This window comes from Ictalurus furcatus, chromosome 26 (genome assembly GCF_023375685.1).
Source record: "Ictalurus furcatus strain D&B chromosome 26, Billie_1.0, whole genome shotgun sequence".
NCBI lineage: Eukaryota > Metazoa > Chordata > Actinopteri > Siluriformes > Ictaluridae > Ictalurus > Ictalurus furcatus.
Window position 1 is genome coordinate 15,896,270 of NC_071280.1, and position 16,914 is coordinate 15,913,183.

The window sequence follows — 16,914 nt, forward strand, 5'->3', positions numbered from 1 at the left end:
TGGATCTGCATTTGGTTCGTAACTCGGAGTGGGAGTAGCCAAAACTGGAAGTAGTTTTTCTGCTTTGTTTTGTTTTAATGAACCACATTACTGTTGCCATGGAAATGCTATAGATCGGTATGCCATTAGTGTCATTACTATTTAGGCATCCTGTTTAGTCCTTAATGTCTCCCAGAAGCGTCAGATTAAACTGGGAGAACGAGCAAAGTGCACCACAACCCATTTTACAAAATAGTAACATTTTTCTACAGCGCAGCTTTGTGAATGGCTTCAATTTATTGAAAAAAAAAAAGAGCCCAAAACAAAAACAAAAAAAACAACAAAATCTGCTTTAAAATGCATGCATAGTGCAGTAAAGCATCCCTGCGCTAAACGGATAGTAATGCACGCTGAGCGCTAACGACGTAACAACGGCATTGTAATGTATTAATTAACGGCCATTCAGTAACGAGGCTCTTTATGATGGTGTAATTATGACTCTAAATAATGTTCATTCTTTTTAAAGCACTAGGACTTCATGTGCTCTGGACAGTGTTCCCGTTATTGTACATAATCTGTTCCGGGCTATTTTTATATTATAGCACTGGACATAGCTCTAAACCGGGCTAATAATGCAGAGCCATACAGGGTTTCCTTGAGAGCGATTATTCATTCAAGTAGTCCTTGAATAGAAAACCTTCGGACGAGTCGAATTCGATGGTACGTGCAGTACATCTGCACGTCCTTTATCCTCTCCGGAGAAGGAGCGATATGAGTCCAGCGATATCCCTCGGTGAGGTGAACTCGTCTGAAAGCAGTAGCATTTGCAAATTCAAAAGGGAAACATTAGCAGAGCACCTGAGAGCCATCTCCATCAAAGGGTGATTAATGATCCCTCAATGTTCTCTCGCGCTGGCCGCTTGACCTTTTTTTTTTTTTTAAAGTCCCGTCCATCTCTTCCTCTGTGAATCGTTCTCAATGCTCTGTCGAGATTTGAATGATTTATAGGCGTTTTTTTTTTTTAAAGAGCAGTCATGTATAGATGAGACACGAGTGCCACTCGTATCTGCAGAGAATCTGAATGTCTTTTAAAAGCCGTTTGAGGTGAGGCGGTTCAAGACATTGATGAGCATGCAGGTAATGTAACCTTGCACTAGCAGACCCGTATTGCTTTTTTGCTTCATCTTAATGCAGTAAATCACTTCCTCTCTTCACCGGTGCCGTCTCCAGCGAGTTCCTTTTTGTGTCTTCGCCGCTTTGTGTTACGCCGTTCTAAAGAAGCACTTCACAGCCTGGAGATGTAATTCCCTCATACTACCTGTCAGTCTTTTAGAGGGTATAGATTCACGGCCGGAATGAGATACAGTTATTCAATATAGGTGGGAATGGAAGTCCCAAGGTCCAGCGCGCCCGATCCCTTCGGCCTCTGCGGCAGTCTCATCTGAGCGAGATGGGATTCTCTTGTAACGCCAGCTGGATTTTCACTCAAGTAATGTCGACTGGATCTTTATTGATTTTTATCACAGTGTTCCATCTAATTCACACCGACAAGCAATCGCCTCATTGGTTCAAAGCAAATTTCCATTTAGATCATGAAAGCCAGCCCTGAACGAATTCCTTTCAAACCTACCTGCGTCGTAAGACTGCAGAATTATCATAAGAAAAATGATGAGGTATGAAAATGATTGCTGATATAAAATAACGCTGCGCACCGATGATGAGAAGAATAACCAAAAACAACTCGGAATTCTGTATGATTGACCGATCTAAAGTCCTAAAAATCTGACTTCACTCAGATGAAAGCCCACACAAACATGTCTGGGATCTCGGTCCAATCGTATAGTCTGAAAATCCGATTTGATTTGCTTGTCTGAGCGCAGAACGCAACATGCTCAAGACATTAAGCACAAACTTCTAGGATCCCAAGTGGCGCAACACAAAAAGTGTTCAGCCTATCGTTAAGTCTAGCAAGCAAACATGAGCATGATTTCCTTCCTCCTGCCCCGTTATGCAGCAGTAATGAAACGATGTGGGGCAATGAAGCCAACCCCTGCACGTTCACCTCCATCCTCCCTGGTTGTTTGCTGTCATGTGATGGAGGAGAGTTGGCAAGACCAAACTTGGGAGGGAAAAAACAGCCCACGGAAACTCCATTGATTAGATCAATGGAGGGGGGGTTGGGGGGGGGGGGGGGGGTTGTTCTTCATCGCGAGTGGATGCACCACTAACATGACTGCTTGCTTTTCATTTGGCATTTATCTTTAACTAATTACGTGGTTAATGATGTGCCTGATATACAGCTCATAAGAAGATCACTAAGAAATCAATAAAAAACCGAAAAGCCGTCTTTTATATTGAACCAAATCTTTCTTCGAGTCAGTCTTTACACACTCGCAGGACAGTTATAAAAGTGACTGATGACCCTTTCGAAGGAGCGGGATTGATTCTGTAACGTGGCGTATTTTAGGCTGGATCGGAAGGGAAAGTAAAACCTCTCTGTAAAATCCCATCTCTGATCGTCAGATTGCTAAACATCCCTCGTTCCTCGGCAGCGAGACGCGCCATCAACGGCAATTTGTGCGGATGTGATTACCCGAAGTTACAATGTGTGTATACGGCTGTTTCGTATGACACGTATTTAAGACAGTCGAGGGTCGGCAGAGATTTAATCCGTAGACAGAGTGATGTTGACATTGTGAGCGAATGCACCGGAGCTTCTAAAAGAGCTGAAAAACAATTTTCTACCCTTTTAAGCCGGTCTCTGTTTTACTGTGGTGAGGGGAGGCACTAAACAATATCAAATTACTCCTACCTACCCTATAGCTTAAACCACACACACACACACACACACGCACACACTCACAGTACTTGTACCTCTTTTAGGTCTTTTATCACACTCTGTCTACACCCTAATGCTGTGTCTTGTATCCGTTTTCCGTAGGAACAGACCAATATTGTTTTCTAAACTTCTCATACTGGAGCTAAGCAGCCAGTCTGAGCTCAATACATCACCATGAGCTCGTGCAGCACAGCAAGTGACAAATCGGTGCTGCCTCTCATTTGCATGCCCAATCGCCCTTGAATCTTTTTGTATCTGGTTTTTTTTTTTTTAAAAATTTATTTCCCTTTATCACGAAACCCAGAGTAGTTTTTTTGTCTGCTGCAACATTCTCAATAAAGAGATTCACTAGTTCACTTTTGTTCCCCACATGCGCATAAAATATCTTATCTGTCTAGATATTTGGTATAAATGGGCTAGCAGGGCTAAGCTCCCCTGGTCTCGAAGGTTGCCAGGTCCACAGCCACCAATAATCATAGTTAAATCTAATCAATATCCCCAGATATAGGCTATGGTAAACAAAGGAAACGTGTAAGCGCAGACTGTGTATCTATTTCTGTACCTTTTCTGCTGTACAGTATTTCACTGCGTTTTTTTGTGATTGTTGCGGCTAAAAACGCTTCATTCTGCTGCATCTTTTTTCAAAATTCGCGATGTAATTCGCGACGTTTTTGTGCTTTTTTCCGTGGAAACCTACTTCAATTGGCGACATCGCAAATGCACGAAATTGTTTTTCGCGGTCTTTCGCGGCGATGTTTGTTGGTAAACGAGACCTTTTAGCTGTACTCGTGTTCGACGCACGCGAATCGAAGAGGGCTTTGAGTGGACGCGCGTCGTGATGTCGTCACATGACTCGTCTCGGCCCGAATCTGTGGAAAATCTGCGGTAATCCTGCAAAATTGCCAGCGCCTCCGAATATAGTGGCGTTTCGTCGATTTCGCGTTCATTGCCGCGATCGCAAAATCACAAAATCCTGGAGGGACTGGTAAGATATATTGCAAAGTTTGGTAGCGGGAAATGATGGATTACGAAGTGGATGAAGTCCGTACCAAGCTGTGATTAAAAGGCGTGTAGCGGATACTGCTAATCAGAAATGCGTGCGCACCATGGTGAAACTTTTTCCAATGCGAAGAAGAAGAAAAAAGAAGTCCCTTTCCTGAGATTCTGGGCAAGATTCTGGTCTTTCTGTGCATTTTCACTGTATTTCGAGACGTAACTGTCAGGGGATTACACAGAGTGAAACATCCCCTAGATTTGATCTCCATTTGGGTTGATATTTTTTTTACAAAAGGACAGAAGACAAAACAATGAATTTGAAAGGGTTTCTGTAAACTGTTCTGTTTACCATGTTTGGTGTTGGTAGGAAACATGGCTTGAATCCAGTAGGGAATTACGGACTTTGATTGCCTCGCATCATTCTTATCATGTTACTCAGACCTTGTGATATCATGTGACGCTCTGTACGCTAATTCTTTTATTGACGAACTGTTGATAGATATTATTATTTTAGCTCGCCCACTTAATGTCACATCAATCATGACTGTCTAGCTTTCAAGCCAAACACAGACATTTACTTACCCGTCTTGTCCGGATGGGAAAAGACTCGCCAGTGACCGTTCCCTGGTTAAAAGCACCTTGACAGGACGTGCTACGAGCTTCCCTCGTCCTTTTCCTGACTGATCACCTCTTTTCAGGGGGTAGATCTTTCAGTGGGCGCCTTTGTCTCATGACAAAAGAGCTCAGAGATACGGTCCGAGAATAAGGACCTGCATTTGAAGAGGGAAGTGTTGACGATGACCCCGCTGGCTCTCATTCATTCAACCAGTCTCCCCCTATTCATTTCCATTCTTCTGCAGGGATCGAGGTCAGAAATAAAGGTGGACGTAAAAACAAAACCTGGGTCAGATTCATTTTTTATGTGATGAAGTCATAGATTTGTATTTACGCGTGTGATATTTGGTAGACGCCATTATCTAGAGCAGTTATCAATAAATACATTCTCGTACTTGTTCACCACATCAAGGACTAAGAGTACTCTCAGTCTAAAAACCCTTTTGGAGAGGTAAGTATAGTATGTAAAAAGCACAAGACAAAATTTTTTTTTCATTTTTTAAATATAAAAGTGCTGATTAAAGTACTTCAGGAAGCGGTAGGTCTTTAGTCGTCATTTGAAGACAGCCAGTGACTCGGCGTTTTGGACGTCTAGGGGAAGTTTACTCCACCACCTAGGCACCAGAGCGGAGAAGTCTTGATGCATGCCTTCCTTGTACCCATTACTTGGGTCCTAATGGGCAGTGCTAGAAGATCAGAGGGAGTGTGATAAGTGCTTTACGGGAGGTGGTCTGTTTTTGGCTTTGTAGGCAAGCATCAGTGTTTTATATCCAATGCGGGAAGCTACAGGAAGTCGGCCCCTGGAACATAAAACCGAGTGGCCACTTAAGTCAAGTCAACTTAACATATTAGCCAGGATACTTTGTAGGTGTATTGTTACCGACTGTAGGCCAACACCCCCCCCCCCCCTTTCTACCCTGTCCATTAACAGAAAAGCTAACATAGCCAACATAGCCAAAATAGGACCACTACTGAGCAGATATAATTTAAGTGGTGCTTCATTTTCAGCACAACAGTGAGACCAGCATTGTACTGTGTGCGGTGGGGGTGGCGGTGGTACTTGTGGACCTGGTGTAGCGCTGTTGTTGGAGGTTTTAAGCAACATTCCACGACCAAAATATCCGCCCAACAACAGCACTATGGTCGGAAACCGATTAAGGGTAGAGAATGATTCATACAAAATGTGAGTAAGGGTAGACATTGTTTAAAAACCCCAGTAACAACAACTGTACCCGAAATATTCATCCCAGCACCACATACACTACCCTATAATCCACCACCCAATAAATATCTGGTTTGTGGTGCCAGATTTGTACTACCTCGAATTTTTTTTCTTCCACTTCCTGTTCATGTGAACTTTAAGTCCTTGTAGAACAAAGACCAGTATTTGAGTTTGGGATGTAAAACAGTTGTGAGATAATGAAAACAGAATGAGATTTTTTAAAAAAGAAAAAGAAAAAAAAAGTGCGCTTAAGTAAGAGATGACCCAAAGGGGATATGTCTGAATCTGCCAAGAGCTAATTTAGATGTGTTTCATGTTCTCTGGACTCATCTCGCTAGTTTGATTAAAACGAGATTGAAATTGTTTCACTCGGAGAGAATCCGAGAACATTATAAACGCTGCCTTATGACTCTGCAGAATATAATAGAAGAATGGATAGAAGAATATCGGATATTTTTTTCAGCTGAACAGTTTTAATTATATCAACTATATCAACGTCCTCGAACTGAAATCTGTATGGCTGGGATATTTTCTGGAACCCCTATGGAGATCAGAAATAAATAATACAAAGTGATAACTCCACCACCACCAAGGATGTACGAAAACGCAAGAGACGCAAGGGTGGGCGAGTAAGCTCTGCAAGTGGGCAGGTGACCTTGGCGGGTCAGCTTTATGGTAATATTCAACTGATGAATGTGATAGTATTTTAAACAACCAACAAACATATAGTAGAGCACTCTGGGGTGCTGATAACTTCCTGCTTTTTATGCATTATTGTACAGTCCACCTGGATGGCTGTGGAATTTTCAGGATCCCTAGACAATCCCTAGATGCAAGTACTAATCTATGATATGAGTGAAACCTGGGGGGTATGGTGGCTTAGTGGTTAGCACATTTACCTTTGCACCTCCGGGGTTGGGGGTTTGCTTCTCGCCTCTGCCCTGACTGTGCGGAGTTTGCATGTTCTCCCCCTGCTTAAAGGGTTTCCTCCGGGTACTCCGCTTTCCTCCCCCAGTCCAAAGACACGCATTGTAGGCTGATTGACATTTCCAAATTGTCCATAGTGTATGAATGGGTGTGCGAGTGTGCCGTGCGATGGGTTGGGGCCCCGTCCAGGGTGTCTTCGAGTCTCCTGGGATAGGCTCCAGGCTCCCCGTGACCCTGTGTAGGATAAGCGGTACAGAAAATGGATGGACGGACGGATGAGTAAAACGTTTTTTTAACAAACAACTACATTCTTGCTATCTAGCTATTGTCTGTCTATAACATAACAGACTGGACCTTTTTTTCGACAAACCTCCTTCACCAACTGTGGAAGCAAAGTGCTTCTGAACCTGTAGGAGGTAAAAACCTACACAAAACCTTCACCTCCTATGACTACAGAAGCATTTTTGCTTCCACAGTGTTGAAGGTGTTTTGTCTGAAACATGGTGTTTCTCTTGAAATGCCACGTTTCCACGTTTAACTGTGTTGACCCTTCAGTTTTATACGTTTTTAAGCTTCACGAATGCCTCCTGTGTTGTTCTTGGAAAGGAAAGAATAATTCACACCAACTGTAAACGCTGGTTATTGTTCATCTTAAGAGTATCGTCTGATGGGATTCGGTTTCCCTCATTGGTACTGTTACTTGAGGGTTCTAATATGTCTACTTTTACATCTGCTCACAGTAATCACATCTTTCCACTGGAATTTAAACGAGCGTGGTGTGCTCCAAAAGATATCAGATGAAATAGCTGGAATTTATTTATTTATTTATTTATTTATTTATTTATTTTTTAATGAACCTTCCACCGCATTTGCCTCAAGTTTCACAGGTTACCACCCACACAAGTCACATCAAAGCTCAGTGGGCGGTTTTTCAAGATTTTTCCATTTGTTGTCTGCGACTCCGATGCTATACGTCTATAAAACGTCTCAAAGACAAAAAACAACAACACGGTCATAACTCACTTGAACCACTGTATTGTGACAGCAGCAGCCACAACTGGCTACAAACTTCACATTAAGTCCATTATGGCCGCTATCAGTCGTAAACTACAGCCAGTTTTGAACCCTGGTGAGACAGCTGTTGGACGACTGCTGCTAAAAGTTATTGTTCCTGATCACATTTTTGTTTTATTATCCCGCCGTCGTCCCAAACGAGAACTTCTATCATCTCTAGTTCTATTCGAACTCTGAATCGTATAAACCAGTCACCAAAGGATTTTTATTTTATATATTGTATTTCAAGTAGTTTGGGTGGAAGTATCGGCAGGTAACTATTTTTGATTCATTGTGTCGCAGATGTCTTCTCACTTGCTAATCAGTGTAACGTTCAGTGAGTAGAGGCACGACGCACGTGTATTTAGTGAATTTCTTGAACAAAATATTAAACAAAAAGGTTCAACAATAAAGACAATTTTTACATTTACATTTACATTTATTCACTTAGCAGACGCTTTTATCCAAAACGACTTACAAATGAGAAAGATACCAGCAAAGCGATATATCAAGCAGAGAACAATACAAGAAGTGCTACCATACAAGATCTATCAACTGAATTCCAGAAGAAGCAAAGTGCGGAGTAGAGGTGTAAGTGCATTTTTTTTTTTTTTTTATTATGAGTTGGTTAGGTGTTCATGGAAGAGGTGGGTCTTTAGCTGTTTTTTCAAGATGGTGAGAGATTCTGCGGTCCGGATTGCGATTTTCACAGCCTTCTTTACTCAATATTTACCAAAGGTGCCAATATTAATGGAGGGCAGTGCATTTTTGTTGGCGTATTCGAATACTGTGAAACGCAGCTCTATTAGATATAGTGAAAATGCTTGAAATGACCATCGCAATAAAGAGTGTGTATGTTGTGTGGATGAACCTTATTACTCCACAATGTTGGTCTAGACAGCCAACAGACAATGTTGGTGTCATTGTCTAATCTATTCAAAGCAGACTAATTATTTCACAGATGTCACCCTGAAGAACAGAGTCAATTAATCAATTATTGAGTCAAAAGGACAGTGTCAGTATCTCTTTTGCAAAGCTCTCTCATTACCCAAGGTTAATGTGTGTTTAATAATTACACAATAATTAGTTTCACCCGACCTTAATTGTATTTTATTTTTCCCTCGATGTGCGACCGATGCGACATCCTGATAGCGAACCTTGTCTTTTAACGTCTGTTAAACCGTTCCTCAGAGACGCGTATACTCTTGGAGAGGAAAGGAAAATCATAGCTTTGAAGATTCGTGCCCTTGGCCAGGCCTGGCAAACACAAATCTATAGCGAAATAATAGACGTTGCGAGTGTATCGAGCGATTGTGTGGACACAGTGTTCGAGTGTTCGAGGGCGGAATTGCCCGTTCAGTCTCATTGTTACCCAGAGGGGTTGAAACACAAGTTCAAGTAGATGGCTAGTCTATTCACAGGGTTGTAAAGAGTGAGTGGAAATCGGTGACGAGATCGTTTGATAAACGGTCATTTATATTTTATGTTCACGCAGGCTTTCATCCATATTAAACCCCTATACGTATGGGAGGTGTTTCCGAGTATGAGGGTGCGATGAAACTTTTATGATTTCACACCCTTACTGACGCATGCGGATCGCCGAGATACGTGATTATCTCTCTCGCTGTCGAAGACAGCCAGGGAATATTGAAACGTCTAAAGGGTTGGGACGCATGATTTTATGATAACATTGCGATAAATTGCATCGGAGCATTTTCCTCAAAGTTCTCGTGTTTCTCTAGTCGTCCCCAACTAGAACTTATATCATCTCTAGTCATTGTTGAGCTCTGAATCTGAATATTAAATATTAAACCAGTCACCAAAGGGTTTTTATTGTATATAGAATTTCAAGTAGTTTTGGGTGGAAAACTTTTCAATTAAACTGAAGTGTTATAATATTAGCAGTTAACTGTTTTTTTTTTTTTTTTATTCAGTATGTCACGAATATCTTCATATTTACTCATTAATGTAATGTTCAGCTGCTCTGCGTAATATTTATCGTGAGCAGTCCGGAAATCATAGTCAGAATACAGCGCAGGGATCAAGACTGAGGACGAATGGGTTTCGAACAAACAAAAATCAAAGCAGGAAACAATAAACGTAAACAAAAAACAATGCTTGGACGTAACAAAACAAGTTGCATGATAAGACGTCGTGAGACTACTAAACGGTCTGCACTTATGTGGCGTTTTTTAACCTTAGCGGTTCTACAAAGCACTTTACGCTGTGTCTCATTCACACATTCACATACACACCAATGGTAGCAGAGCGCTGCCGTGCAAGGTGCTAGCTTATCATCGGGAGCAACTTGGGGTTCAGTGTCTTGCCCAAGGAGAGTTCGGTATGTGGAGTCACGTGGGCCGGGAATCGAACCGCCAACTCTACGGTCAGTGGACGACCCGCTCTACCACCGACATGAATGAGCTAACACAGTACAGGTGAACACAATCAAGGAAGAAACCAATGACGTATCATCCATTTTTGGCCAGTTGTTTGTTCTTTCTTGAATAATTCCTGATAATAATATAAATCTCCATCTGAATTCCTGCTCCCGGTAATAAAGGTAAAGTTTGCACGTATCTGAATTTCATCAATAAATCCCAAACTTGCAAATCTGTAACAAATCGCACGACTCATTCTAAAGAAAAAGGTACAGAGGTTAAGCTTAGGGTTAGGGGCAGAGTTCACGTTTTGTATTGTATTTTTTTTTCTGACTTTATTCACATAACAATTCCAACCACATCATTTCCTCTTGACCAAATTCATACAAATTCCCAAATGGATGATCGCCTCGAATTTCACCGACGAGTCTCACACTTTAGTAACTATAACACAACTTAGTTCAAATAAAAAAAGTTACTAAGGTTTAGGTTTATGTTTGCATTGTATTTTTATTTTGAAGACTTCATTCATATTCATTCGAAATCAAACAAAATCCAGTCAGACCACTTTGCCATCATAAAAATTCGTAACTTTTAGATTATAATCAAAACATTCTAATTATAATAATTATAACATTATGCATGTTATCTTTTTTTTTTCCCTCTGTCTTGAACGGACAAACAAACAAACAAACAAAAAAAAATGCAGCTTTCAATGCTATAGAGAAACCTGCACGCTCATCATCCTCTGTCCTGAAGGCTTTCCGGTGGTGGGAAATGAACTGACTGATACCATATCAAGGACTCGACGTTTTTCTTTGTTGAATATTGAATAAATGCAGAAATAATATGTTCAACCGTTAAACTGAGCCAATAAAATGGTTCGCTAAACTTCTAAACTACATCACCGTCATCTATAGAGTATATAACATGTGTCCATTCTACCATAGTGAGAATATAGTGGAGTGTTTTTGTGCACACATACTAATGGGTCCTCAGCACAAAAATGTGACAGACATTTGTATGCAAAGTATAAATCATGTCTATCATCGTCTCGGTGAAATCCATATTGAAAAGTCCGGGAAGCTTTCATATCTGACGCTGGCATGGGCTTCCTTTCCTCAACGTCTCTTCTAGGGTAGATCTCGGTTGCATCTGTATCCCAATCTCTGAACTCCAGCCAACATAATGTGATGTGTAGCAAGTGATTTCGGGTTCATCCATCACAGCCATTTTTATCAGTGGGTGTCCTGTCTTAAGCTGTTCTCTGATATCTTATCCCTGCCGCAAAGCCCGGTGATACATCCTAGAGCCCTCCAGGATGAGATTTAGAGTGCGCCGCTGCTACACGCTCTCGCTGTGCTCTCTGTTCTTCTTGAGTAATGTCAGGACATGAGACGGTGAAAAGGAAAAAAAAGGCGAGATGGGGGGGAGGGTGAAGATAGAATCTGGCCTATTCCTTTGAAAGAGGCTCAGGCATAGATGTAAATAAGCTTAGAATAAAGCCCTATTCGGACTGGATTAGTTTTACACGGGGAGGTGGGGTAATGTAATTATTGCTGGCGCATCTCTGGGATTTTCGACGTAAGTGCACGTGTCTGGAAAGACCGAGATGAATTTTTACTAGTATAAAAGGACCCAGAGAAATAACCCCAGATAATACATATCCTGTCTGAACTGACATGTTGGTAAAGATTCCATTATATCCTGTTCGAAAAGAGCTTTTGTGCTTTTTTTTTATTCAATATCGAGATCCTCCGGGAACCACTCCTTCTTTTCTACTGTCTACCACCGAAGCCATATTTTGGCCGAGTTTAACCCCCAGAACAATCAAATGTAGACAGGTTTTGAAGACATCTGGATAGTAATTAAGATAAGAATAAAGTCCTATTCAGACTGGATTAGTTTTGCATGAGGAGATGGGGGTAATTATTTGTCATTATTACTGCTGTATCTCTGTGCAAATCTTTTCCTGTCTTCAAAATGACCAGTAGAAATACCCACAAGTAATATATAAGGTAGTATACTGTGTATCCTGTGCAAATTGACATTTTTGGAGAAGAATCCATTTATATCCTTTGGGAAAAGAGGTTTCATGCTTTTTTTTTTATTCACCATAGAGACACTCCAGAAAGCTCTTTTGTGTTGTCTTATTCTTGAATTTCCCCTATGGGGGATCGATAAAGGTACATCTTATCTTATCTTATCTACTGCCGAAACCAAACTGGAATCAAACAGGAACCAAGTACCGGCTGAGTTTTAAATGCAGAAGGATAAACTACATGATATTTGATAAGGGCTCGCCAACACGGAGGTTACCTATTCTTAGTACAGTTACAGATTATATTATGGTCATGCGAAGCACAATCAATTTGCAGTAAAATGAGGCAAACATAATAGGGATGTGGTCAAGAGCATTATTGTCAAGTTCATGCCGAGATCGAGTCAAGACCGAGTATTGAGGGGGTCGAGGACAAGTCAAGATCAAGTCCAATTGAAAGTGAGACAGAGTCAAGATGGAGAGCAAAAACCATCAAATCCTTTTTGAGGCTAGGCCTTTACTTCAGCTAATTGGCGTAATTCATGCATTTCGCCAATGATTAGGCTGTTTACTAGAAGACGGATTACTTCTTGTCAAACTTTGTGCATGTCAAAAGACAACTGGAATTTATTATTTATTTATTTTAATTTTTTTACAAATTCTCGGTCGAGAACTAGACCGTATTTAGCGAGACCGATGCCCGAGGACCAAGTCCAAGTACAAATGCCAATACGTCAATGCAGAAAACGTCTCAAGACAGCCCTAGTACATACTGTAGTACACATGGTATTTAGTAATGCTTATACCATGCGAAACGACCATAATTACTTCAGCGGTCTGATCAGACGTATGTCTGAGAAACTTACCCTGTCCGAATTGTACTTCAGATAAAATCTGTCTATCTGACCAGTTTTTGCATTTTGGATAGGAGTTCAATTGGATTCAGTGTGTTAAATGCATGGTCAGTTTGGGAATGTGTGTACATTCGGTTTCATTGGTGACTACAACAGAATTTGCTGGACTAGTAAAAAAAAAAAAAAAAAGAAAAGCAATAATGTAAGGTACATTCGTCGTTCGTCAATAAAAGCTCGGTAATGCTAAAAACAGGCATGCAAACACGTTAACATATTTACTGACCTGAATTTACTCTCTCATTAACATGAGGTTAAACAAAGTCTTCGTTTTTAACAGCTGTCGAGGAGCATGAAGAGTACAGATCTCTTTTTTTTTTCTACCCCTTTTGTTTTGATTGAGTGGCTATTAGCAGACCTTAGCTTATTATCTCAATAATGGAAGCGAATGAGAAGAAGGCCTTGTGCTAATGAAGTGCATCCCTGGTAATTAATTACAAGACGAGAGAGAAAGGCAGAGACAGACATACAAAATGAGAGAGACAGATGCAGAGAGTAGGCTAAATGATTGAAATATGGCGTAGGCTGTATTTTTAGGTGACTAAATCTCGTCATTGCGGCAGCTTGAGAGCCAGACGATGGTTTAATTTGGTAAGAGAATTATGTTCGAAATTACGACAGCGTGTTTCAGACGGGGGAAAGCTGCTTTAGGAAAGAGGAGACAAACAGAGCGGCTGGAAAACAAGATGTTTCCTGTTAAACACAACCAAAACATTCCCCACCCTAGAAAGTCGGTTTAAACGTATAATCTAGTTCTTGCCAGACTTTTTCACTAGTAACGTGCGCACTTGTCGACACGGTGAACATTTCTCTGAGGAGATGTTTGTTCTGCATATTTTGGTGGAGTCTCCAGTGCCAGTGCAGTATTCCTTTACCCGAAAGACATCACGACAGACGGCTTTCTTGTTTCTCTGTAACAATGACAAGCTGCCTTTTTTTTTTTTTTTTGTCTTATTAACTTTGAGAGAATTAAAAGAGAGAACAGTTTGTAGCTGCTATAACGTTAGCGATAACGATAACAGGAACTAGCTTATTTCAGTCTTGTCTTGTGGACGTTCCACAGCATTCCTAATAAAGTGACCGGTCTGTGTATTATCAAATTCTCAGACTGTTCGAGGACCGCATGATGTCTTTTACTCTTTCTCTCGCCATCCGTTTATGGATATTCTTTCAAGGTACGAAATAAGCCCGCAGTCCAGCACTGTATTTTCCCAGTAGCCCAGCTGTGACAGCCGGCCGTTCCTCTTGAAGAGTGGTCCTATTTCCCACTAGATATTGTTCAATATATCCATAACTTTATTTCAGGCAGGAACAAAGCCATGCTCTGCTTTGTTCTTGTGATATATTCATATACTGACTGGCTGTTTGTTTTCTATTACCTTGTCCAACTGCTGACACCAATGCAAAAAAAAAATCAAATAAATGTAATACTATATATGGCAATATCACCAACATACCAACAACAACATATTCAATTCTCACATTGGTGCTAATGCACAAAGGATATAATGCCACGTTTAAAGCCTTCTGTCTCACGACTGGGTCCAAAGGATTAGCGTGCTAGCAAAACAAATGGTTCTTTATGATTAAAAGAGAAACGGAACAGGAAGTACTCAATGATGTTATCAATATGGTATATATATCAATATGATGATGTTATCAGTGGAAGACAGGTGTTTTTCGAGAACATGATAAGTGGATGTATGCGTCATATGGACAGAGTGTGTGTGTATATACATATATATATATATATATACACACACACTAGCTGCTAATGCTGCAGCTGGCAGGATGAGCCAAGAAATCAACCCATTTATTGTAAGTGATGGATGTTCCTCAGGTGTTCTTGCCGAGAACAAACCCATATGGCTTTACCGATATACAAGTGATTCATTCACTTGATCGATGCACAGTCCCACTCTTTATCAAGTTGGACTTCTTTCATCTCAACCTTAATCTTCATCTCGATTTGTCTCCAGATATCGCTCATCTTTGCTTTTTACATCTCTTCGTTCCTCTTTCCTCACCCCTTCTCTGCCTTCTCCTGCAGTGGGATGCCATCACAGAGATGGATGAGCAGAACCGGCCCATCCACACCTTCCAGGTGTGCCACGTAATGGAGCCAAACCAAAACAACTGGCTGCGCTCGAGCTGGATCGCGCGGCAGGAGGCACAGAGGATCTACGTCGAGCTGCGCTTCACGCTGCGCGACTGCAACAGCATCCCGTGGGTATCGGGTACATGCAAAGAGACCTTCAACCTGCACTACCTGGAGACGGACGAGCCTCACAGCCACTTCCGTCCCTCCGACTACGCCAAGATAGACACGATTGCGGCCGATGAAAGCTTTACGCAGACTGACGTAGGCGAACGAGTTCTCCGGTTGAACACGGAGGTGCGTGAGCTAGGGCCCGTGCGCACCAAAGGCTTCTACCTCGCCTTCCAGGACGTGGGCGCATGCATCGCCCTGCTCTCAGTGCGCGTCTACTACAAGAAGTGTCCGTCCACGCTGAGGAACCTGGCCGCCTTCCCCGACACGGTGCCACGTGTCCACTCGTCAGCTCTGGTGGAGGTGAGGGGAGCCTGTGTGTTGAACGCCGAAGAGCGAGACACCCCACGACTATACTGCAGCGCCGACGGGGACTGGCTCGTCCCACTGGGCAGGTGTGTGTGCAGCGTTGGCTATGAAGAGAGTGACGGCCTCTGTCTGGGTGAGTCTCTCTCTTGATCACTCTCTCTCACTTACTTGAGTAGAAATTTGATAACGAAACCTCTATTTTGGTGCAGTTAGGTATTTACACATGGCTTACCAAAAAGATGTTGCATGTAATCCAGCTTCCTGAATAACCCCTTTTTATGGAATTGTTTCTAATCAGGTCGGGAAGTTTGATATCAAAGCTCTTACCCGCAGACTGCTAAAATGAGTGTTTCCATGCTTGGATCTGCATTGCCTAGAGACCCTAAAGAACCAAAATTGTCTAGAACAGGGCTGTAAAATTCTTACTGTTGCCCCATCAGAGGATATTGCAGCCAAATCAGGTGTGCTATTGGTCAACGATGTAAATTTCCCCAACCAGTGTTCACCGGAGCCTGGTTTGTGAGATGTGCTCCGTTGATTGCGATTACCCTGACTAGAACTGTTTTTATTTCCAATTTACCTGGTGGTAATTCTCCACAGTATTACCACCGGGGCAACCCGAAGATGCCAGAACAGACCCCAAACAATAATGATACGTTTCAAAACCATTGTCTAGTACACACAAACAACCTAACTGTAATATATTCAGTACCGCTTCCTCTGCATGGGTGAGCATGTTGCAGTGTTTCCTGTAATTATACCCCTTCACTCTTCCTCGCACTCTGTGTCTGACTGAGCACATCCTAACATCTGTTTGCCACCACATTCTGCACAACCGTGGAGAGGCTTCATTAGTGCAGAGAAGCGTAGAGAAGTCCCAGTTTTTGGGCGACTCGACAGCAGACAAGACTGGAGACGTGTGCTGCGATCAAATACACTACAGCCGAGTTCCACTGCACGGATTAGGACAGCGGTGATTAAGACATCAGTGGCTGTGGCCTGGTTTTAGTGCCGCCTCAGCCCTTGGGGAGGCTTTTCCATACATGTGACAGAATATGAAATGAAAGTGGGAATATCTGCCATCATTACAGCTTCCTCATCATCATAACCGAGCAGTTCTGTGATTAGGGAAGTACTTCAGAGGTTCTGCGGCATGAGGGCTGCTTTCTGTCTCGTCTGGGGCGTCTCTTTCCACTCTCTCTCTCTCTCTCTCTTTCTCTTACTCTCTTTGTCTTCTCTTTTCAGCTGTGTGCTGCTATCGACCTCTTTTCTCCATTACCCATTCTCTCTCACAAACACTTTTTGTGATGCAGCCTAAGACGGCCTTATGATGGTAGATCGACTCAGATATGATTCACGCTTACAGACAGGG

The 16,914-nt window shown here is 42.0% G+C and overlaps 1 protein-coding gene across 1 annotated transcript in view; it reads left to right on the top strand.

Moving 5' to 3' along the window:
* The window catches only part of LOC128602417 (ephrin type-A receptor 6-like), a 74,919-nt gene extending 59,181 nt beyond the window's left edge, over positions 1-15,738 (top strand). Inside the window, exon 2 of the mRNA XM_053616192.1 lies at positions 15,015-15,738. Coding sequence (XP_053472167.1) covers positions 15,015-15,692 — 678 coding nt within the window. The 3' untranslated portion in view covers positions 15,693-15,738. The remainder of the gene's footprint in view (positions 1-15,014) is intronic.
* Positions 15,739-16,914: the final 1,176 nt, after the last annotated feature.